At 42.1% G+C, this 23,325-nt stretch overlaps 3 protein-coding genes across 4 annotated transcripts; 2 read left to right on the forward strand and 1 right to left on the reverse strand.

Moving 5' to 3' along the window:
* Positions 1-4,114: 4,114 nt before the first annotated feature.
* LOC137277555 (uncharacterized) lies at positions 4,115-14,426 on the forward strand. Of its 2 annotated transcripts, none has more exons than XM_067809347.1 (12): positions 4,115-4,285; positions 4,892-5,051; positions 5,836-5,904; positions 6,627-6,703; positions 6,949-6,999; positions 7,488-7,555; positions 7,742-7,861; positions 8,714-8,794; positions 10,037-10,175; positions 12,009-12,091; positions 12,623-12,719; positions 14,017-14,426. In XM_067809347.1, the coding sequence occupies exons 1-12, from the start codon at positions 4,181-4,183 to the stop codon at positions 14,182-14,184; spliced, it is 1,218 nt and encodes a 405-aa protein (XP_067665448.1). In that variant the 5' UTR covers positions 4,115-4,180; the 3' UTR covers positions 14,185-14,426. The 2 variants fall into 2 exon arrangements, with proteins under 2 accessions (XP_067665448.1, XP_067665449.1); XM_067809348.1 differs by having other exon boundaries at positions 4,116-4,285; positions 6,636-6,703.
* Positions 14,427-14,473: 47 nt separating this feature from the next.
* Positions 14,474-15,361, forward strand: LOC137278729 (microtubule-associated protein 4-like). The gene has a single exon (XM_067811243.1). The coding sequence runs from the start codon at positions 14,474-14,476 to the stop codon at positions 15,359-15,361; it is 888 nt and encodes a 295-aa protein (XP_067667344.1).
* A 3,310-nt stretch (positions 15,362-18,671) lies between these two features.
* Positions 18,672-22,242, reverse strand: LOC137279257 (uncharacterized). The gene is made up of 2 exons (XM_067811760.1): positions 22,057-22,242; positions 18,672-20,000 (listed from the first exon to the last, which is right to left on the reverse strand). The coding sequence occupies exon 2, from the start codon at positions 19,965-19,967 to the stop codon at positions 18,687-18,689; it is 1,281 nt and encodes a 426-aa protein (XP_067667861.1). The 5' UTR covers positions 19,968-20,000; positions 22,057-22,242; the 3' UTR covers positions 18,672-18,686.
* Positions 22,243-23,325: the final 1,083 nt, after the last annotated feature.

Here is a 23,325-nt window from a genome sequence, read left to right on the forward strand (position 1 = left end):
CAGCGACCCACCCAAAAATGGGTTATGAGAGACGATGTAAAACGAAATGACACTGAATGTCGTCTAAATGAAAATTATAACATAAAATAACAATTTGTTGTTTATCACAAAGTTCATTAAAAGTACATAATATAATTAAACGAAACATTGTAAGAGTATTTGTTAAACATGAATTGAATGCAGTGATCACAAAACCCACACATAGGGTGTAAAATTTAAAAGGGTAATATCCTATAAATGTGCATAAATAAGACGTTTGACACGATAAAGTGATTAGCTAGGATATAAGATATCACGGCACGGGAAGTTAAAGTAGCTTTGCAGGTCTTGGCACTTAATATGATAACTTCAGGTGAGGAGAGAATATAACCAACTTTCTGTACATCACTAAAACCGGGGAATCAGGTCACTGTAAAACACACTTGACATACAGGTCATGCCTGACATCTATATATATAGTGGACAGTGTAGGAAGACATGCATCTAGTCTCTAACGGCATGTGTACATGCAGGACAAGTCCTCTCTTCTGTAGACGCATTGGTGTATCGTCCAGTCTCAATCCTCCTGGCTATATGCCGCATGTAAACCTTGACAGGGCGCTTATCTGAGATCTACTGGTGACAGATGTAACATGTCGTACGGTCGCATACTCAGTCTTGAAAGTGCCGTAGGTGCGGAGTTTATTCCCTTTGTTTCCATCCCGTGGTTCACATTCTGTATTTTGTCTTTTCCATGTAGATAAAAACTCATTACGAACAGCTTCTTCCGTCTTGTCTTAGTAGAATCTCCCGTGGTAAAGTGCTCTTCAGCTGTGAAGTGTCCCATTCCCACTTGATTGTACAGTAACTGATTTATGGCTTCCTGAATAATTGGAATCTCTTATACATAGCAGCCCACTGGTGAGTCCATATGAAAGTGTGGTGAGTTAGTTTATCGGAGTCCAATGTTGCGAAGTCGCATATAGAGGCGTGTCACACATCCCCACTGTCGGACGGTCAGACGGACCCAGCCCCCACTACATTGTTAGGAGCAAACGTCGTCGACCGATGAAGAAGCACATAGCCCCGCTCTGTACTGCGTCTATGCAGGACATATTGTAGGGTTCCCCATACACTGGCGCTGTATGCGATAACTGACCACACCATAGAGTCGTGTAACTCAGTAGAAGTGTCGAATTCTGCTCCTGAAACCTTGTACATGAAAATGAGCAATCCTTGAGCTCTGCTATAGCTGAGCTGGCCGATGCCATCGCCATTCGGTTGTATAGGGTGCTCTGTTGAAAGAATTCCAAGGTAAATATAAAAGTCAATGGTCACCAAAGCATCTTTTCCACAGGTAAAACTATCAGGTGTTGAGGGTGTTGATACTGACCTAAAGTGGATGATCTTGGATTTCCCCTTGTTGACGACAATCATCGAGTTGGTCCCACAACAGCTGTTGAGACAATCCAGCAACAACTTTCCTGCTCAGGAAGTAAAACCAATAACAGCGTAGGCGAGCGCTCCAACAGTATTGTCGTTTATGACAACGCCGACGGATAAATTATTAATAGTATATGTAAATATTACAAAGTAAAGGGGAAAGTAAACATCCCTGTTTCAGTCCGCACTGTAATGAAACCAGGAAACATATCTACCGCTTAATCTCACACAGCATTCGACAGTTCTATAAAGGGAGGTAATGACATTAAGCATTTTACCTTTCATGTTCGTCTTTAGTTATCTCGAGCACAGTATAGAAAGATCAATACAGTTATATGCCTTACGTAGGTCGATAAAGGCTGTAACAGGAGACTTTTTCATGGATTTGCGTGTTTCAGTAATAGGCGTAGGTGATGAAACATGTTCAGTGATAGATCAACCACTTCTGAAATCGTCCTGGTTATCCTCTTAGACCTTGTTCTCTTCTATGTAGGTCGATAGTCTTGTATTAAAGATACTGCAAAACAGTTAATAGGAAGCACATGTGATGGTAAGTCCCCTGTGAGATAACGGGTCTCTGGTGTCTTCCATCAGTGCTGTAGGGATGGGGTTGATAATGCCTTTATTCCAACTGACACAGATACGTCCAGTACTAAAACAAATTGTAGAAGGTCTATGTAAATATCGTATACACACTTCATTGTTAAGAATTTCAGTGCGGATGTTATCAAATCCACTTGCTTTCCCCTTCTTTGCCTTGGAGAGTGCAGCTCGTACTTCGTCCAGTGAAACAGGTCGACATATATCAGACTGGTCACAATCCTCGAGGTGTGTGAGGAGACCAGAGGATAGAACTTTACGCAGCTAAGACCCCGTCAGTGACAGGATATCCCTCGATGGTTGGTTTTAACGTTTGAAGCCCCAGAGATACAGACAACACCATATCAAAGAGGAAAGGGGGCACTGAGAATGACGTTGTGGTTCAAGTACAGTCGGAAATAGAAAAAAAACTGTTTTAGGCTGTTACACTGTATAACTAAAATTCACATCACTTCGGCCTAACTGGGCATTCAGTGGGGTGCTTAGAAGGACACCCAGAAGAGCACATTTACACGTAAAATACGAATAGATGCTGAAAAGATCAGACTATGGTATGGTAAGCCTGGTATGGCGGCGGATCGTCGACTCACCTGGCGGACAGATTTGACATGAAATGCCTGCGCTGCCACCTGGCACTAGGGGTCATCTCAAATAGTGTTTGCTCTCCTTTTGCTTTCTCTGTTTTGCTCTCTGTGTGTTGAATATGTCTCATATATTGATTAACACCCTACCTGTCTTTCACAACATTTATGTTGAGACATGTAAACGAGTGTGATACATGATACCCTGAGAAAAGCATCATATTAAATGTCTCAAAATATATATGTGGCGTGACCACCCGAAGATCGACTGGACTGGAGATTATTTATGAAATGGTAAATAAAATGATGACTCAATGAGAGTGTGGGGTTGCGTTTCGTATGACTGCACATGCAGTTAAGGGTGTTATTGATATTCAACATATATACTTGTCAGCATTGAAGTCAGAATGTCATTGAGGGAAACTTCAAAGATTTCATCTGAGGCATTCTGTAGTGAAAACCAAATGCTATTGAAGTAAATGCGAAAGTTCTTGAACTAAATACTCACGGCTCCAAGGAAAATGTTGATCAGCTCGCCGTGGTGTTTATTTATAAGTGTTTCTGTGTCAGGTTCTTATTTATCGACACTCGCACCGATGGATACCGTCCACAACCAGGGTGACAATATATACGGTGTAGATTAGCTCTGCCTCAACATAGGTTCCTTTGTTTGACTGCTATGCCTTATTCCCAGGAATCATCTGGAAATGCTTGGAATTGTGATATATACTTTGGGTATGATCCGACCATAAGGACAAAATTACGTCACTCTTAGATAAGGAAGAACCAATCAAATTGAATCATATGGGGACCACCAGCTTCAACTGCAAGTGTATTTGAGATCGGATAAGTGTAATGCGGATTCCCGTCACGTTAATCGATTGTGTGTGTGGACAGTCTTTTCCTCTCACCATCCTCTGCGTTAAATGACAATTGGTCCCCCTCACCAGACATTGCTTCACCAGGGATAATCTACAGCTAGAAAGTCTAGAAAATGTGGCAAAATGTAGAAAGTCTCTGGGCTGTTCTTCATTACGTCATGTTTTTTAACTCTGAACTTTTGTTCGTAATATATGTTCATTTCGGCAGAGACCATATAGATTAGTTCTTAGTCTATCGAACCCCAAAATATTCTAGGTTCTTTTCATAGAATCATAAATATTATTGAACACCGACATTGCTTTATTTTTGCTGTACTAGAACCCCCCGAACCTCCTTTAAGTCTGTCGTATAGACCCTGAAGCAAATATATCCAACAAAACCCATGCCGGTCTAGAAAATGTGGCAAGTCTAGCTTCAGGAAAAGGGAAAAAAGAAGGAAGTGTCAGACTCCATTTCATTATATTATATTTTTTTACTCTTTTTTTCCAGTAAAATATGTTCATTTCAGAGACAAGTTGTTAGTCTACTCCTCCTTTCAAAATTCCTGGATTCGCCCATGTATAATAACATGTTAGTCTGAAGTATTACACTCATGAGTGTGTTTGTAAATACGGAAGTAGGAAATCCCCGTCGAAAACGAGGCCACTGTGGGGAAAGTCCTTCCTGTCCACGTGTTGTAAACACAGATCACTGTAATGCCTCCACGGAGAAGGCCGGCGACATCACCGCCGTTAGTGGCAGGGGGAATACACAAGGCTCAACAAGATGAGGACACGGCCGGTAGCAGTGACAAAAAGCATGTAAGAGGATTTGCATAACGCTCACTGACTAACGCAGGTTCGGCCTCACGCTTATCAGACAAAAAATGAAGTGGGAGGGTCATGGAGCAAATATCAAGTGGAAAGCAGTTACTGCCTAATTACAGATACTATTCACAATCTCTCTAAATCTCGTTTTGGTTTCACTGACATTGTGTAAAATTGGTGGAACATGGTAAAGCCTAAAGTTTATTGATATAATATACTAGATTTTCATTATATGACTTCTTCTCATGTATATGTGGCAATATCTAAATGTTATCTCCTGGAGATTCTCCACCGCGCTCAGTTTTTATATTTGTGATATATGTTTTTTTCAGATATTCTAGGTGGAATAAAAATATGAGACTTGTATTCTGGGATAAGATGTATTTTTGTTCCTATGTGTTTTTTACCAGTCAAATAGATGGAACTGATGATAAAATCAGTAAAACTAGATTGAACTGCAAGCGTAATTGTAATTATTTGTCTTGAGCTATAGTATGTTCCCAGTAATCAGCCCATACCATGCTGTCGCTACATGAATATATGGATCATGGTTGATTAAGTTGGAGGTTTTCTCTACAGTGTTTGTTTTGCATTTTCCAGGTCAAGAAGCCCAAGAAGTGTGTTACAGAGACTCAACAAGGGAGAAGTTTGACAGCCCGATGTGTTGCCTCCCTCAAATACATCCTTCTGTTCATTATAATCCCACCATTCATCAACTATGCCTCTCTCCAGAAGGAATACAGCTCTCTGAAACCCACAGGTATCTAAAACATTGGCCATACCTCAAGAAGTTGTTGTCAGAGAAATGTGCTCCTAGAGTGAGTATCTCATATTTCATGTGCATTGTACTGCTGATGTATCTAGAGTAGTGGTGAGTAGTTACAAAGGAGCTTATCTGTATCTACTGTTTCTTCTGATGCATACCATGATCAGACTCAAACCTACTTTTATAATAGTTCAGATGACACTATTAGAAATGTAATAGCATAGTCACAGCATGTTCCACAAGCTACTCCTATGTTTGTTATATGAAGGCTAAAAACATTAAACATGGTCAGTTGTGGACATGAATATACATTATGCCAAGTGTGATTCACAATTTAGTTGTGGGTTTTCAGAAAAGAAAGGTGATATAATCAATTGAAATGAAAGAGCTTTCAAAACTGCAACGTTTGTTGTTCTTCTTCTTCAAGTTGGTACTCTTAAATTCACTTTATCATGCTGCAAGAAATGTGATGTTTAACAGCAGATCAATGTAGTTCTTGCTGTGTCAGTGTTGTTAAAAGGGGATTCCCATCACATACAATGAAAATGTACAGTTGCCTCACAATGCTCATAATAATATTAAAGCTTAGATGCAACCAAAGCAAATAAACATAATTTAAACTGGCTCAGCTGGCTCTTTGTTTATGGTGTAAACTGCAGCGTGTATTGCTCTTTCATACGATAAAAAGCAGCAAGTATTGTTGTTTCAACAGGTGAGCTGTATGATGTATTGTTGTTTCAACAGGTGAGCTGTGCTGTATGATGTATTGTTTCAACAGGTGAGCTGTATGATGTTGGCTGGGGACAGAAGCTGTTCATGATGTGTGAAGGCAAGGGGCCACCCACAGGTTTGCCATCACACTTTACTCATGGTATTCATTAAACACAAGCAAAAATGATGGAAAATACATTGCCATGATCATAATGTTTGATAGAGCAGACAACAAAGCTATTCTGATAGCAACAAGCTTTATGTGACCAGAAGTCTTTATACCTCTTCCATGCCGATGTATATTGCAGTCAGTGTACTTGGCTACCAGAATCATGAAATGCACAAAGCCATTGTCACGCACTTGCATGTGCTGTCTCACCAGTTATAATTACCGCTGTGGCTGCGTGGGTTAGGCTGCTGACGTTTGTGTGCAGCCACTTAAGTGCCTCAATCTGAGGGTGTGAGTTTGAATCTCGGATGGGACTCAACTAAAAAAAAGTACTAGAATTTATACTATACTAAGAAAGTGTTATCCCAAATATAACAGATGTTACATTTGACCACTGTTTAAATGGCATTGTATAATCATAGTTATAATTATGCCCCTTGTTTGACTGACAGTTCCTTGAAGTAGAAGGATTAATTTCACAATGACTCGCGCAGGCTGACACAGTGTTTACAAGCAAAGCAGGTGCAATGTCATCATCATTCCTAGATATAACATCATCAAATGATGAATAATCCCTGCCTTATTGTTATTATGGCGACAGGGTGGCCTGATGGTTTCGGTTCTCACTCATTCCTTACCAGTGACTAGAGGACCCAAGATAATATATCCCTTCAACTCACATGTTGTAGTGATTCTAGATGCTCCAACAGGGATGACCTCGGATGTATGGACGCTGGTGTGGCCAAAACTGTCTAAACATGCCAAGGTAAGGAATCAACGTCATGGTACCTCTTGGTGTCTGGAGCAATTGAGCTTAGATCATAATGGTTGTGGCTATGATTAAACAAATATCATTGGACCGGAAGTTAAGTCTTTTGTGATTTTCAACAGTTTAGACATGTTCTCTGAAACTATGAGGTTTTGAAGCTGAACCTTAGCCTGAGTCATCCAAGGGAGATATACCTGGATGTGATATCTCTTAATGAAGTATGAGTGTGTTATCTGTTACAGGTGTGCATCTATGACAGGGCAGGACTTGGATTCAGTGAAAGACCCTATATTGTGAGTACCTGTTTACAACTTGTTCTCACCCAGCTTAAACGTCATCATCACCTGGTGTATGACTTTGTTTAAGCTTCGTGACATACAGATTTGTGAACGTGACACAGGATCATGGGGGTGTTGGAGTAGCCTAGTGGCTCATCATGCAGAAGACCCGGGTTCCATTCCCCACATGGGTACGTGTGTGAAGCCCATTTCTGGTGTACCCCGCCTGACATTGCTGAAATATTGCTAAAAGCTGCTGAAAACAAACTCACTCACTCACTCACTCACTCACTCAGATTAATATACATGACACTGATTCCTGAATATGAAACAGTCTTGAAAATTATATTCGTAAGCAGGAATTTTAATAACATTGTCCAGATTCAAGAATATGAGACAGATTCATTTAAACTATGCAGAGATTCAACGATATGAAAATGAATTAGTTGTTAGGATAACTGTAATAGTCAGTATCAGCATAGTGTTTGTAATTGTGTCTTCAGAACCAGTCCCAGACAGCAGAGGAGAGGAAGTACACCAGGAACCAGTGGCAGCCATACACGGGGGAGAGGTTAGGCCATTGGGGAGACTCTGTCATCTACAGCCTTTACTGTCTTACTTGTCTCCTATAACTGAATTGTATTGAACATACATGTAAAGCCCAGTGTGATGTTATTAGTAAGTTCGAAGTCATTTTGTATTTTTTTTAAATTGTTTTGTGCATTTTGGGATGCATAACTGTAGTGATTGTTACCAGGATGGTGGACGATTTCAACCAGCTCTTCACTGTCAGCAGCCAGCAGCCTCAACCATTCATTCTGGTTGGAGCAGAGCTTGGGGCGCTGGTCAGCATGTTCTACACCCAGCTGTATGAGGGGTGAGTTGTACACTGACATGTACAAGGGGTGAGTTGTAAACTGACATATGTAAGGGGTGAGTTGCCTACAGACACGAGGGGTGAGTTCTTGACTGACAAGTATGGGGGTAAATTATACTGTGATGCACACGAGGGGTGAGTTGTACGTCAACATGTACAAGGGAGGAGTTGTATACTGACATGTATGAGGGGTGGGTTGTACGCCAACATGTAAGAGGGAGGAGTTGTACGCCAACATGTACGCTGACATTACAAGGGGTGAGCTGTACACTGACATGTACAATGGGTGAGTTGTATATCAATGCATTTGAGGGATGAGTTGTACACTGACATTACGAGGGGTGAGTTGTATGTTACATGTTAACATGAACAAGAGGTGAGTTGTATGGTTACATGTATAAGGGATGAGTGGTACGCTGACATGTACCAGTGGTGAGTTGTACTCTGACATTACAAGGGGTGAGTTGTTTGCTGACATGTATGAGGGCTGAGTTGTACACTGACATTATGAGAGGTGAGTTGTACACTGACATTATGAGAGGTGAGTTGTGCACTGAGTTATACTCTGAAATCTATGAAGGGTGAGTTGTATGATTACATGTGAGAAGGTTGTGTCATACACTGATATTTATATGGGGTGAGTCATACACTGACATGTACGAGGGACGGGTGTATGTCAACATGTACGAGGGGCGAGTCAAGCGCTGCCATATACGAGGGATGAGCTGTATGCTGACATTTAAAGAGGTGGGTTCTAAACCCAGTGCATGCATGGTGAGTTCTGCACCCAAATGTACAGCATTTACAGCAACAAGGTTACCGGTTTACCATGATCCCTCATCTGTGTTTCAGCAATGTCCTTGGCCTGGTACTAATCAACCCACTGTCGGAGAGACTGTTTGAGCAGGACCAGGGTGTGTGGACACAGTACTGGTCAGTTTCAGTCACATTCACCAGCCATGTGTTTGCTTCTAGTCAGGCCTACTGGGATTGGTTTCTCTCTATGTATCAAACGTGTGAACAGGTGTTTCCTTTCCTGTCAAACAAGGAAATACCTACCTATAACATTTGTTTGATATTAAATTACTATACTTATCAGTGACTATGGTTAAAATAGGGTCCAGCAACCTATTGATGTTGTAAAAGTTCACTAAAGGATCATGTGGTTTGGTTGAAAAATTTGGTTGACACTGAACCTTGTCGGATCTTCTTGTCAGTTAATCAAGAAACCCTGAAAATGCCTAATTGTCCCCCACCGCAACACAGAGTGTGGGACTATGTATATATTTAGCGATGTCTGTACGTCCATCCGTATGTACATACATAAGTTGCGATTCTTGTTAATGTGATATCTCATGAACCATTGTGCCCAATATCTCCAAATTTGGTGACAGCTTACATTGGGGGATTATGCAGACACTAGTCAGTTTTGGTGACCTTGAGCTCATTTTCAAGCTTTGAACACTTTTCACACTCTTCAACTTATCTCATGAACTATTTTATTTGATGTCTTCAAATTTGATGACAGCCTACGTTTGGTGAATCTACATTAGGAGATTGTGCAACATCCGCCGATTTGGGTGACTTGATCTTATTTTCAATATGACCACAACACTTTTTCCACTTTCCGAACTTATGTTAACGCAATATTCCATAAAACATTGCAACCAGTGTCCTCTGTTTTGTTGACAGCCTACGTTGGGTGATTATCCAGACACCAATCATTTCACGCCTCTTGTGTGTGAGCAAAAAGTAAAGAGTTTTGAATATGTTAAAAAGTTTTCATTCAACTTATCTCATGAACTATTTTATTTGATGTCTTCAAATTTGATGACAGCCTACGTTTGGTGAATCTACATTAGGAGATTGTGCAACATCCGCCGATTTGGGTGACTTGATCTTATTTTCAATATGACCACAACACTTTTTCCACTTTCCGAACTTATGTTAACGCAATATTCCATAAAACATTGCAACCAGTGTCCTCTGTTTTGTTGACAGCCTACGTTGGGTGATTATCCAGACACCAATCATTTCACGCCTCTTGTGTGTGAGCAAAAAGTAAAGAGTTTTGAATATGTTAAAAAGTTTTCATTCTTCTTTAGCAGCAGAGGACATTGCAAACACTTGTTAGATAAACCACTTGGTCTGTTTCTAAGATCCACATTCCTCCAGGTTTGGCCAGCTGATTCCAACATACCAGTCCTTCCAGCTGGGTGCAGCACTGGGTCTCACGAGACTAGCCCTGATGGTGGGCATCTTGAAGCACCCTCTGGCTGGGATGGAACTGCCTGCAGAGGTGGAGATGAGGCAGGTCAGTCCCCTGGGGAAGAGAAAGGGTGGGGCTACCAGTAGAGATGGAGATGAGGCAGGACAGTCCCCTGGGGAAGAGAGAGGGTGGGGCTACCAGTAGAGGTGGAGATGAGGCAGGTCAATCCCCTGGGGAAGAGAGAGGGTGGGGCTACCAGTAGAGGTGGAGATGAGGCAGGTCAGTCCCCTGGGGAAGAGAGAGGGTGGGGCTACCAGTAGAGGTGGAGATGAGGCAGGTCAATCCCCTGGGGAAGAGAGAAGGTGGGGCTACCAGTAGAGATGGAGATGAGGCAGGTCAGTCCCCTGGGAAAGAGAGAGGGTGGGGCTACCAGTAGAGATGGAGATGAGGCAGGACAGTTCCCTGGGGAAGAGAGAGGGTGGGGCTACCAGTAGAGGTGGAGATGAGGCAGGACAGTTCCCTGGGGAAGAGAAAGGGTGGGGCTACCAGTAGAGGTGGAGATGAGGCAGGTCAGTCCCCTGGGGAAGAGAAAGGGTGGGGCTACCAGTAGAGTGAGTGAGTGAGTTTAGTTTTACGCCGCACTCAGCAATATTACAGCTATATGGCGGCGGTCTGTAAATAATCGAGTCTGGACCAGACAATCCAGTGATCAACAACATGAGCATCGATCTGCGCAATTGGGAACCGATGACATGCGTCAACCAAGTCAGCGAGCCTGACCACCCGATCCCGTTAGTCGCCTCTTACGACAAGCTGAGTCGCCTGTTATGGCAAGCATGGGTTGCTGAAGGCCTATTCTACCCCGGAACCTTCACGGGTCGGCTACCAGTAGAGGTGGAGATGAGGCAGGTCAGTCCCCTGGGGAAGAGAAAGGGTGGGGCTACCAGTAGAGGTGGAGATGAGGCAGGACAGTTCCCTGGGGAAGAGAGAGGGTGGGGCTACCAGTAGAGATGGAGATGAGGCAGGACAGTTCCCTGGGGAAGAGAGAGGGTGGGGCTACCAGTAGAGGTGGAGATGAGCAGGACAGTTCCCTGGGGAAGAGAGAGGGTGGGGCTACCAGTAGAGATGGAGATGAGGCAGGACAGTCCCCTGGGGAAGAGAGAGGGTGGGGCTACCAGTAGAGGTGGAGATGAGGCAGGTCAGTCCCCTGGGGAAGAGAGAGGGTGGGGCTACCAGTAGAGTTAGACATGAGGCAGGTCAGTCCCTGGGTAAGAGTGAGGGTGGAGCTACCAGTAGAGTTAGACATGAGGCAGGTCAGTCCCTGGGGAAGACTGAGGGTGGGGCTACCAGTAGAGTTAGACATGAGGCAGGTCAGTCCCTGGGGAAGAGTGAGGGTGGGGCTACCAGTAGAGTTAGACATGAGGCAGGTCAGTCCCTGGGTAAGAGTGAGGGTGGGGCTACCAGTAGAGTTAAACATGAGGCAGGTCAGTCCTCGGGGATGATGGGGCAGGTGGACTGTGGAGCTACCCCCACTGGTGGCAATAAGGCAGTTTAGTTTTCAGGCTAAACACATAGTGCCACTGCCCTTAAGGTGATGATGAGGTAGGCTAGTCCTTGGGTCAGAAGGTGGGTGGCACTACCCCTCAAGCTTTAGGTGGGACTTTCCATACCGTTGAAAATTAAGCAGGATAGTTCTCAGGACAGAGGGAGATTGTGGGGCTACCTTTGGGGTGTTGCTGATGCAGCATCCAGAATGATGAGGGTGTTGCTATGCTGACATATGGGAATGAGAGTTCATAAAGGGGAGGAGGGCAGAGCTACCCCTGGAAGTAGAGATGGACAGGTCAGTTCCTGAGGTCTGGGAAAGCTTTTGTGAAGTTGCAACAATATTTTGCATGTTTTTGTCCCTTGTTTATGTAGCACTCTTCTCTGTTGTAGAAATACCTTTTGTGCAACCCCCGACACCTGAGCTCCGTGGTAGACGAGCATCACTTCATCAATGAAACATTTTCACAGATAAAGTGAGAACTTACTTGACATTTTTCTGTTTCATGTACCAGTGCATCATGATATATACATTGGACTATGTCACCACAGCTTCAGTTTGAGGTCAGGTTGACATTTCTTCCATGGCTGAAACATCAATACTTTGACCAATTCCCAACTTGTGGTGTTGACTTTCTAACTTGCAGTCTGGGAATGGCATACAGGACTAAGGACTTCCCTTCTCATTCTCAATGTAGATACCACCCGAAAGTTCACTTGTCAGACTCCTGTGAAGCCCATCTCTGGTGTCCCCTGGAATGATATTTCTGGAATATTGCTAGAATCAGCGTAAAACTAAACCCACTCACTTGCTCACAAAACAAGACTCACTCACTCTAGAAGTGCTATTAACAAACTTGATTTTTACTTCAGCAATAACAAATAACAAGGGTCAAACTGAAAAGGGGTAACTGGCTGGAGCTGTGTCTCTTAATTCTGTATTATATATCAAAGACCATTTCAACTGTAATTTGTATTGATAGAACTTGTGTTTTGTTTTCTTCCAGAACACTACGCCTCATGAAGTCAGTTCCTAAAAACATCTCAGTCACTCTCATTACTGGGAACTACTATGATGAACAGATCCCCAGCCCCCTTAACAAGGTACTGGCCACACCCACCTGTAGCATGCCTGTAGGTGTCCTCAGCTGTAGCTGTTCTCAGGGCCACAATTAGTGGTAACAAGTAGAAACATCAGCTCTATTTGGTTTTAATGCCACACTCAGCATTATTCCCACTATGTAATTGTTGTTTTTTAAATAATTAAATCTGGACCAGACAATCCAGTGACTGATATCCTTAACCAAGACATAAGCTTAAACACCTGTTTCCATTAACCACAGGCAAACTGTAGCGCAAATGGGTTGCGCAGCTTAGAGAAAATGACCAGTCTTCTTTCATGTGAGCAAAGCGAGAAAAGGTTGGCAACATACTTTCCTCGCTTCAGTTCGAAAAATATCTTTCATGTCAAAGTGAAAAATCGCCACCATCAAAAGTATATTCCCATTTCTTCACTTGGTTGCGGTGTCACACTTCCAACCCGATGTTGAACAGTTACTCACATGAAATATTTTTTATTCAACATTTTAAGCGCAACTCGTGGTATATCAGACCGTTCTTCACCTCCATTCCCCCTTCCAGCTTCCGGTTGAACAGAGCGAAGAACAGGAGGGTATTATTCTACATGGAATACGCTTCATTCGCCCATTGCGCCAGAAGTGTTTATATGTACAATAAATGTTACGATACTTTTACCAATAGCGACGACAGATAAGACAAATAAACCCCAACAGGTTCATGATAAAATTAGTCAATGTGCTGTTTCTTTCTAATTTTTGCTTATTCTTGTTCTGTCACTCCGTTCAACCGGAAACTGGCAGGGGTAATGAAGGCGAAGAACGATGTGAATACCACGAGTGGCGCTTAAAATGTTGAATAAAACATATTTCACGTGAGTAATTACTCAACATGGGGTAAGAAATGAAAGAGCACAGTCAAGTGAGGGAATGGAAGTGTACCTTTGATGGTGGCGATATTTTATTTTGACATGAAAAATATGTTTCGATCCGAAGTGAGGAAAGTATGTTGCCAACCTTTGCTCGCTTCGCTTGCATATACGAAGACTTGTCATATTCTATGTGTTGCGCAACCCATTTGCGCTACAGTTTGCCGGTGCATTAACACAGATGTAAAAGAATACTTTTCAATATGTGAATATTCCTATAGTGAATATTTTAGATGAGTTGTCAATTTTTGTAACCTATTTTTGGAGGAGGGTGAACATACAGTTTGTAATTGGTTTGAAAGTACCTTTCAGGTTATAGTTTAGGGAAATAACAGGAAATAAACCAAGTCTTTCCCCCCAAAATGTGTCTGCTGACTGAAAATTAAATTCTTTCAGGCATGGGCTAAGTCTGAACAATCACTGATCTCCAGAGACCTGCCCCATGCGACACACATCGTGGTGAATGGGGCTGACCATCACATGCTGTACCGGGATCCATCAGCGGTTGTGGAGCCAGTCATCAAAATGATCAAACAATACAAACTGAGACACAAACATCAATAAACTATAGCACGATATATTTTACAGGACATCATTGCACACACCATTGATGATTTAACCTGCAATTTCTACATTTCTCATCATGAATCGGTAACATGTGGTCAGGATAATATCAGCTGGGTAAACTACTGGGGACATCAATACTAGGAGATAACGGAGAAGGAAGGAGATAACGTCATTCCATCATTCATTGTGTTCATGCTGTAAAAATATGTTGTATTTGAAATAAACCAGCTACATCTTTTTTTTTTGAAGAATTGTCATTTTGTCCTTGGTATAAAATGACATGATTATGAGATCATTATCAAAGGATATCTCACCTCCAATGCAGGTTAACCAGCTAGAGTCAAAGGATATCTCACCTCCAATGCAGGTTGACCAGCTAGTGTCAAACTATATCTCGCCTCCAATGCAGGTTAACCAGCTAGAGTCAAAGGATATCTCACCTCCAATGCAGGTTGACCAGCTAGTGTTAAAGGATATCTCACCTCCAATGCAGGTTAACCAGCTAGAGTCAAAGGATATCTCACCACCAATGCAGGTTGACCAGCTAGTGTCAAACTATATCTCACCTCCAATGCAGGTTGACCAGCTAGTATCAAAGGATATCTCACCTCCAATGCAGGTTGACCAGCTAGTGTCAAATTATATCTCACCTCCAATGCAGGTTGACCAGCTAGTGTCAAACTATATCTCACCTCCAATGCAGGTTGACCAGCTAGTGTCAAACTATATCTCACCTCCAATGCAGGTTAACCAGCTAGAGTCAAAGGATATCTCACCACCAATGCAGGTTGACCAGCTAGTGTCAAACTATATCTCACCTCCAGTGAAGGTTGACCAGCTAGTGTCAAAGGATATCTCACCACCAATGCAGGTTGACCAGCTAGTGTCAAACTATATCTCGCCTCCAATGCAGGTTAACCAGCTAGAGTCAAAGGATATCTCACCTCCAATGCAGGTTGACCAGCTAGTGTTAAAGGATATCTCACCACCAATGCAGGTTGACCAGCTAGTGTCAAACTATATCTCACCTCCAATGCAGGTTGACCAGCTAGTATCAAAGGATATCTCACCTCCAATGCAGGTTGACCAGCTAGTGTCAAATTATATCTCACCTCCAATGCAGGTTGACCAGCTAGTGTCAAACTATATCTCACCTCCAATGCAGGTTGACTAGCTAGTGTCAAACTATATCTCACCTCCAATGCAGGTTAACCAGCTAGAGTCAAAGGATATCTCACCACCAATGCAGGTTGACCAGCTAGTGTCAAACTATATCTCACCTCCAGTGAAGGTTGACCAGCTAGTGTCAAAGGATATCTCACCACCAATGCAGGTTGACCAGCTAGTGTCAAGCCATATCTCACCTTTAATGCATGTTTACCACCTAGTGCCCACCAACAAGACATGTTTACCTGGTTGTGATGTTTACCTGGTTGTGATGAAAGATATCTCAGTTGCTTGAGCTGATACACTCTTTGTGAGAGCTCACTTTGTAGATGTTTCCCATTCTGGATAAAACATAATTTTGCTTACTGTAGTCATTTCAGGATTTTCCTGAATCTTTGATTCAAACCCTTAATCTACAAACCAACAGGCTGTTGGAACCCAACCCTGAATAGTAACTTCAGACCAATGTTACTTGTGCACCTGATGACTTGATACTTACATTTTATGACTACATTTGCATGTCATTTCTAGTGTGACAACCATTATCCACATATTCTCTAAAAAGACTCAATCTCCATACTGTCCACAGATCACTAGGTGGAGATGGGATGGTTTTGTGTTTCCTGTTTTGAACACAATATCTCAATCAGAGGTTGGTTATGGAGAAGGAATAAATGTCTACTGTAATATACTATACTTGGTACAAGGACTTGCACTCAACAATGTGACAAGCCTGACCATCTTTCTAACCTGCCATCTAACTACCTCTCTTACCTGCCACATAACTAGCCTAACCACCCTCTAACAGCAACATATCTAGCCTAGCCACCTCTCCTTCCTGCCACATAACTAGCCTAACCACCCTCTAACAGCAACATATCTAGCCTAGCCAACTCTCCTTCCTGCCACATAATTAGCCTAACCACCCTCTAACAGCAACATATCTAGCCTAGCCACCTCTCCTTCCTGCCACATAATTAGCCTAACCACCCCTCTAACCAGCGACATATCTAGCCTAGCCACCTCTCCTTCCTGCCACATAACTAGCCTAACCACCCCTCTAACAGCAACATATCTAGCCTAGCCACCTCTCCTTCCTGCCACATAACTAGCCTAACCACCCTCTAACAGCAACATATCTAGCCTAGCCACCTCTCCTTCCTGCCATATAACTAGCCTAACCACCCCTCTAACCAGCGATATAACTAGCCTAACCACCCCTCTATCCAGTGACATATCTAGCCTGACCATCTCTCTTACCTGCATTATAACTAGCCTGACCATCTCTCTAACCAGTCATTTAACTAGCCTGACCATCTCTCATACTTGCATTATAACCAGCCTAACCATCTCTCTTACCTGCATTATAACTAGCCTGACCATCTCTCTTACCTGCATTATAACTAGCCTGACCATCTCTCTAACCAGTCATTTAACTAGCCTGACCATCTCTCTTACCTGCATTATAACTAGCCTGACCATCTCTCTAACCAGTCATTTAACTAGCCTAACCATCTCTCTTACCTGCATTATAACTAGCCTGACCATCTCTCTAACCAGTCATTTAACTAGCCTAACCATCTCTCTTACCTGCATTATAACTAGCCTGACCATCTCTCTTACCTGCATTATAACTAGCCTGACCATCTCTCTAACCAGTCATTTAACTAGCCTGACCATCTCTCATACTTGCATTATAACCAGCCTAACCATCTCTCTTACCTGCATTATAACTAGCCTGACCATCTCTCTTACCTGCATTATAACTAGCCTGACCATCTCTCTAACCAGTCATTTAACTAGCCTGACCATCTCTCTTACCTGCATTATAACTAGCCTGACCATCTCTCTAACCAGTCATTTAACTAGCCTAACCATCTCTCTTACCTGCATTATAACTAGCCTGACCATCTCTCTAACCAGTCATTTAACTAGCCTAACCATCTCTCTTACCTGCATTATAACTAGCCTGACCATCTCTCTTACCTGCATTATAACTAGCCTGACCATCTCTCTAACCAGTCATTTAACTAGCCTGACCATCTCTTACCTGCATTATAACTAGCCTAACCATCTCTCTTACCTGCATTATAACTAGCCTGACCATCTCTCTAACCAGTCATATAACTAGCCTAACCATCTCTCTTACCTGCATTATAACTAGCCTGACCATCTCTCTAACCAGTCATTTAACTAGCCTAACCATCTCTCTTACCTGCATTATAACTAGTCTGACCATCTCTCTTACCTGCATTATAACTAGCCTGACCATCTCTCTAACCAGTCATTTAACTAGCCTGACCATCTCTTACCTGCATTATAACTAGCCTAACCATCTCTCTTACCTGCATTATAACTAGCCTGACCATCTCTCTAAGCAGTCATATAACTAGCCTAACCATCTCTCTTACCTGCATTATAACTAGCCTGACCATCTCTCTAACCAGTCATATAACTAGCCTAACCATCTCTCTTACCTGCATTATAACTAGCCAGACCATCTCTCTAACCAGTCATATAACTAGCTTTACCATCCCTCTTACATACCATATAACTAGTCTGACCATCTCTTTAATGATTCACAAACCTGTCATTTGATTCATCTGATAGACTTACTGAAGATTTATACAAACAAAATAAAGTCAATATAATCCGAACACTTCTGTTTTTCATCAAAAACGTTCGGATAGTGAAACATACGGACTACTGAAGCAAACACCACTTCAGGAGAGTTACTTCCCTTTGACATACTGAGACAAGAACACACGAACGTATACATAAATCGGATTGTCGGGGTCCGGACTAACGCCGACTGTCCGGTCCGGACTGTACACTATTAAATATAACTGGCATTCTCACATCAGAATCAAAATGCTACATCCCAGAAGTAGTGCATGAAATATTTGTGTGGTTCCTATGTAATTAATCAGTAGAGGACGTAATGTGTACGCGAGACAGTCTTCCGTCATTCACGACTGTCAAGTACCCCACCACCATTGGGGATTTTACGGGACGATTTAATTACCCTGCATCGTGTTCACACCCAATTGTGGTGGTTCCACGGTGATTGAATCAATTGGGGGGAAGCGCTTCAGTTAGTACCGTGGAGCGCACCGTCTCGCAAACAAGAGACGATTGGTCGTCTCATGTAGTGATGTACACATTACGTCTTGGACTATTAAATAATCTGGCATCTTGTTAGTGACTATTAGACCACACGTGAAATATATATATTTTTTAAATGAAAAAGAACATAACTACATACCACCTTTGGAAACAGACGTAACTGAGAGCACAATATAAAAAAAACGAACGTATTACACAAAAGTAATTTATTCTTTTGTCACAGTCTGTCCACATTTAATGTAATCTTTATATTTTCTTTCAAATTTGACTTCACTGAGACATAATGCATTGAGTCTGTTCCAGCTGCCCTCTACCCCAGCTTTTTCCAGGATTACCTTCCGTCGGAGCAGTCTGTCAGGGCTGAAGTACAGCACCACTGGCTGCTTCACAATGTCTTGGGGGTCTAGCTCCATTTCCTTCAACAAAATATCAAGGCAAGGTTGAATCTTCCTTGCTCTTAAATATTTCAGCTTGGTTGCCCGTATATGCATAGTCTTAAGAGTGTCTTCATCAATATCAAGTCTCTTCCTTAAAACACAGCCGCAATCTTCACACCCATCCAGATAAGCCAGCTCTAACATCCAAGTACGAAGTGAGACCCGAAACTGTGATACATTTGATCCCAATATTGTAAGTAAAGACATTTTGTTCAACACACCGTTTTCTTGGACCAGTGCAAATCTTTGTCTTGCTAGCTTGAGACTAGCAATCAGAACTTGTGGTGACTCTCTGATCTGTTCCGTTGTAAAACCATACTCTAGGATCATGTCAACAAGTTTATCAATTGCTGAAGGGGGACGTGTCATCAAGTGAGTGTGTCCCTTGTCAATCATGTCCAGCACATCTGTGAAGTCACAATTTAACTTCCAGGCTACAAAGTGACCCTTACTTGGATGATCACCTAGAATAGAAAGCTCATTTCGATATAAAGCCATTCTTTTCCTGAATTCATGATCAGAAACATACAACATTCTCAATGAAAAATGATATTTTCGTACAGTTTCCATTTCCACCAACCTCCTCTTTGAATCACTGTAACTTCTACAAAAGGCTGCTGGGTAGGTGGAGATTTCTTCTGGGCTGAATCCAAAGTCTAAGAACATTTGCATCTTAACACTGATCTGTTCATAGGTGAAACTTGTCACCAGTCGAGTGTCTGCTTGGATCAATGATTCCACAATACCTCTTGGACATTGCATAATGGTAGCAAAGCCATCGATTTTATCAGAATGTTCCTGCATCACCTTCTGTATCTCTGCATCAAAACGTTTTGGGATGCGGTCTGTAGCGGAGAACACTTGGTGACTCGTGTCCTCTGTTGTTGCATCTTTGTATGTGGACAGCATCTTTGGCCTCAAAACTGAATTATCTATGTGCCACAACATGGCAGCAGGATCGATGCGCTGCAACATGACAGTAGGATCAGTGTGCCTCAATAATGCAGAACTAACCAGCCTCCACGACTTGACCAGACATGATGTTGCCATAGTTACCTCTTTTCAGTTTGACCTTTGTTATTGCTGAAGTACAAAAAAAGTTTGTTATTAGCATTTTGTGAGTGAGTGAGTGTAGTTGTACACTGGTTTTAGGGAGCACCTTTAGAATTCAGCACCACAATTTCTCGTGAGGACGTTCCCAGCCGTAGGTCACGTCTGTGAGACAGGCAACCAGTTTGTGAGAACCCGTCGGACATGAACCCGCGACCTTCGGATTGTTAGCCCAACAGCTAACAGACTGAGCTACGTCCACATTGTTGCACAATGTGCAAATTTACCTAGTCATTCCTGTGACGTCACAGAAAGAGTGGAATTGGTTGTGGACAATTACGAAGATTATGGGTAGACTTGGTGCCTCATGCTTTCAATCTACTGACGGTTGCCGAATGGTCCCGATATCATTTGGCATGATCGTCCTATTCCGTAATCTACATGATACCCTGTTGTGTTGAATAAGCCGATATGGTTCGAACTGAAAACGGTTGTTGACATCAGGCGTCAGACGCTGATTTCACGGTGCATGCATGAATGACGTGCTTGTATAAAAATCATTGCGTGCTTTCAAGACAGAAAAGTGTTGTAGGGAACACAGTAAAGATAATGTAAGGAATGAGTGAGACATGGGCATGTTTGGTGATGGCACGAGGGTGAGTTAGACTTCGAATCATTATTGAAAATATGTAGATCTAGAGGTGAAAGTTGCTGGAGGCCGATTTCCATCCACCCAAAATTTCGACATTAAACCATTTCATCGTTTATTTAACTTTAGACATTTTTGGTCTCCCGTTTTTCTTTGGTACTCGTACATTTACCTATTATATTGGATTAGGTCCCTTACCCTAACCCCTAACCCTAGGAACAATTCTAATAAATAGAATACGATCACCGAACTGGCACGAAAATGGCTGACGTATCCAGTGTAATGAATTCTTACCGCTTTGAAAAATAAATATTTCCTTGTAATTGTGCAAATTACTGAATGACAAAGATATATATGTATGTTAGTTTACAGTTATAATTCATTTGATCCAAACAGTTACGTTTGAAACCGAAACATAAAATATATTTAGATTATTTTAAATGACCAAAACTGCAAAAAATAAAACATGGCACAATGTGACCAATGTAAGTCAGTCTTACTAAATTTCAAAAATACAAAATATATAAATGCACAAAAAATAACACCTCAGCACCTCTTAATACAAAGAAATATGAGCATATTAGTCAAAAAAGAAAAAAATATTTAAAACTGGTGCTTGCAAAAAATTGCGCATCAACCCGGAACTACTACTGGAAACTGGCAACATCGCTGAGTTTCTGTAATGACATGGCTGGTTGAGATAAAACATCAGTGAGCGGAGGTTAAACGCACTCGCTGAGCTTGATGACCTTGTTGCTATGCCAGTGTCACAGGGCATTCTTTCAAGAACATGCTTTTGAACAAAATCACCTGCGATTATGCCAGAAATGGGCTTGAGACATTGTACCTATGTTTGGAATCAACCCCGGGTGTTCAGTGTAACAAGCAAATGGTTTAACCACTAGGTTACCAGCTTACCCCTCAAGTCTGAATACAGGAATGGAAGGGTATTCCTGCATGAGTAGGCAAGGAGGTGTTTGGGATTTTGTTTTAGCAATATTAAAACATAAACTAGACTAAGGCCATTTGTATGCTATTTTCAGTTTCTGACCAGTTGCAAAATAAAACAGGATAATTTAGGTAATAGTATAGTAACATGTCGTTTGATTTTTTTCGTTTTGATGTTTTAAGTGTGTACCTGAACAATATACACCAAAACCATTCTAGACATCAGAGACCATATAATAGTTTTTTATGGTCTCTGTAGACATGCAGAACTCGCCATTAATATACATTCAATGAACTAGAACAAGTATAAAAAACAATCAATGCACTTATTTCAGTGTTGGAATATTACACCGGGGAAGGTGGGGTACGGGCGGAACTCTTTCCTAGTGTAGTTCCGATATAGTGAAATAACCAGAATGACGGCTGATGAGTATTGAAGCCCGAATGCTCAGACATTGATACAGTTTTCGCTCACAAACCCGAGAGACATACCTCCGATTTGCCAAAGCTGGAAATCAAAAACAGTCCAACCAGAGTTCTTAGATCTTTGGATCTCATTACTTCAGATTTGTATGTACTTGTTAAAGTACCAAGACGAATGATTCCAAAATCGTCTTTACTTTCGTCTTCGTCTCGTGACAGACCCAACCTTGCAGAATCAAGGCTTGATGAGGGAACGAGAGAGTAACTCAAGGGAGGCAATAGCACTGTATAACGGTAGAGCTCCCGCACTGAAGGGACGCATGATATTTGATGGCAAATAAGAAAATATTGTTGGTTGGCTGGTATGTTATTTATGCCACACTCACGAATATTCCAGTTATATGGTGGCGATCTGTAAATAACTGAGCCTGAACCAGACAATCCAGTGATCAACAGAATGAGCATCGATCTACGGTGACATGTGTCAACCAGTTGAAAGAAACGAGCCTACAAGACCATCCGAACCCGTTAGTCGCCTCTTATGGCATGCACTTGTTACTGTAAGGCCAGTCCTAACACGCATCTTCACGGGTGTTTGCGAAAAGACTTTACAGTTTGTCTTTATACGGCTTTTTTTCTAATTTCAAACCATACACCTTATGAAAAGTTTATATCTCTGAAGATGTTCACTAACGTAGCAGAGATTACTTCCATGATCTACCCCTGGGCTTAATGACCACTCTTGTGCGATTTGGTAGTCCATTCATGATTCTTGTCCAGCGTAAACAGTGTTATGACATCAGGAAATAATCTTTGGAGCAGTAGGTACAATACTAAAGTATAAAATCATTGGAAAAAAGATGGGCCTGTTTAATGATTCCGGAAGGACTTTTACTCGGTTTTTATTTTGTCAGAAAGGTGACGGCATGATTTTTTCAGTATACTTATGCTTCATTTACCTATTTGCAAATGGAATATGGGTTGTCGTTTGTACTGAATGAGTTAACGACCCCCGTTTAAGACAGCCTTCAAAAGAGTTTAACTGAGTTATGATACTGTGTGTTACTCTATGCTGGATGAGAGCTCTAACTTCCTTGGCTCACATTAATTATGATTCCACATTATTACAAAGAACGGGCACCTGCATGTTGGTGACTTACCAAGAAACATTATCGGATCGACTGAAGGGCTCGAACCCATGATCGTCGCATCTGTACGTGTCCAAGGGAGATAATAACCGTTTGCTGTAATACTGGGACCCGTTTCACAAAACCCTCGTAAGCCTAAGATCTCGTAGCTTTTCTCGTAGCATTCGTAACTCCCTATGTTACAGCATAG

The sequence above is a fragment of the Haliotis asinina genome, chromosome 3 (genome assembly GCF_037392515.1).
Source record: "Haliotis asinina isolate JCU_RB_2024 chromosome 3, JCU_Hal_asi_v2, whole genome shotgun sequence".
Taxonomy (NCBI): domain Eukaryota; kingdom Metazoa; phylum Mollusca; class Gastropoda; order Lepetellida; family Haliotidae; genus Haliotis; species Haliotis asinina.

What these genes read in the sequence shown, in the direction of transcription:
- LOC137277555 (XM_067809347.1), top strand. Translation starts at nt 4,181, where the DNA reads ATGCCTCCACGGAGAAGGCCGGCGACATCACCGCCGTTAGTGGCAGGG. An exon ending in AGGCAAGGGGCCACCCACAG is followed by an intron (nt 5,905 to 6,626) that starts GTTTGCCATCAC and finishes CACATGTTGTAG; the next exon opens with TGATTCTAGATGCTCCAACA. An exon ending in GAAACATTTTCACAGATAAA is followed by an intron (nt 12,092 to 12,622) that starts GTGAGAACTTAC and finishes GTTTTCTTCCAG; the next exon opens with AACACTACGCCTCATGAAGT.
- LOC137278729 (XM_067811243.1), top strand. Translation starts at nt 14,474, where the DNA reads ATGAGATCATTATCAAAGGATATCTCACCTCCAATGCAGGTTAACCAG.
- LOC137279257 (XM_067811760.1), bottom strand. Translation starts at nt 19,967, where the DNA reads ATGGCAACATCATGTCTGGTCAAGTCGTGGAGGCTGGTTAGTTCTGCA.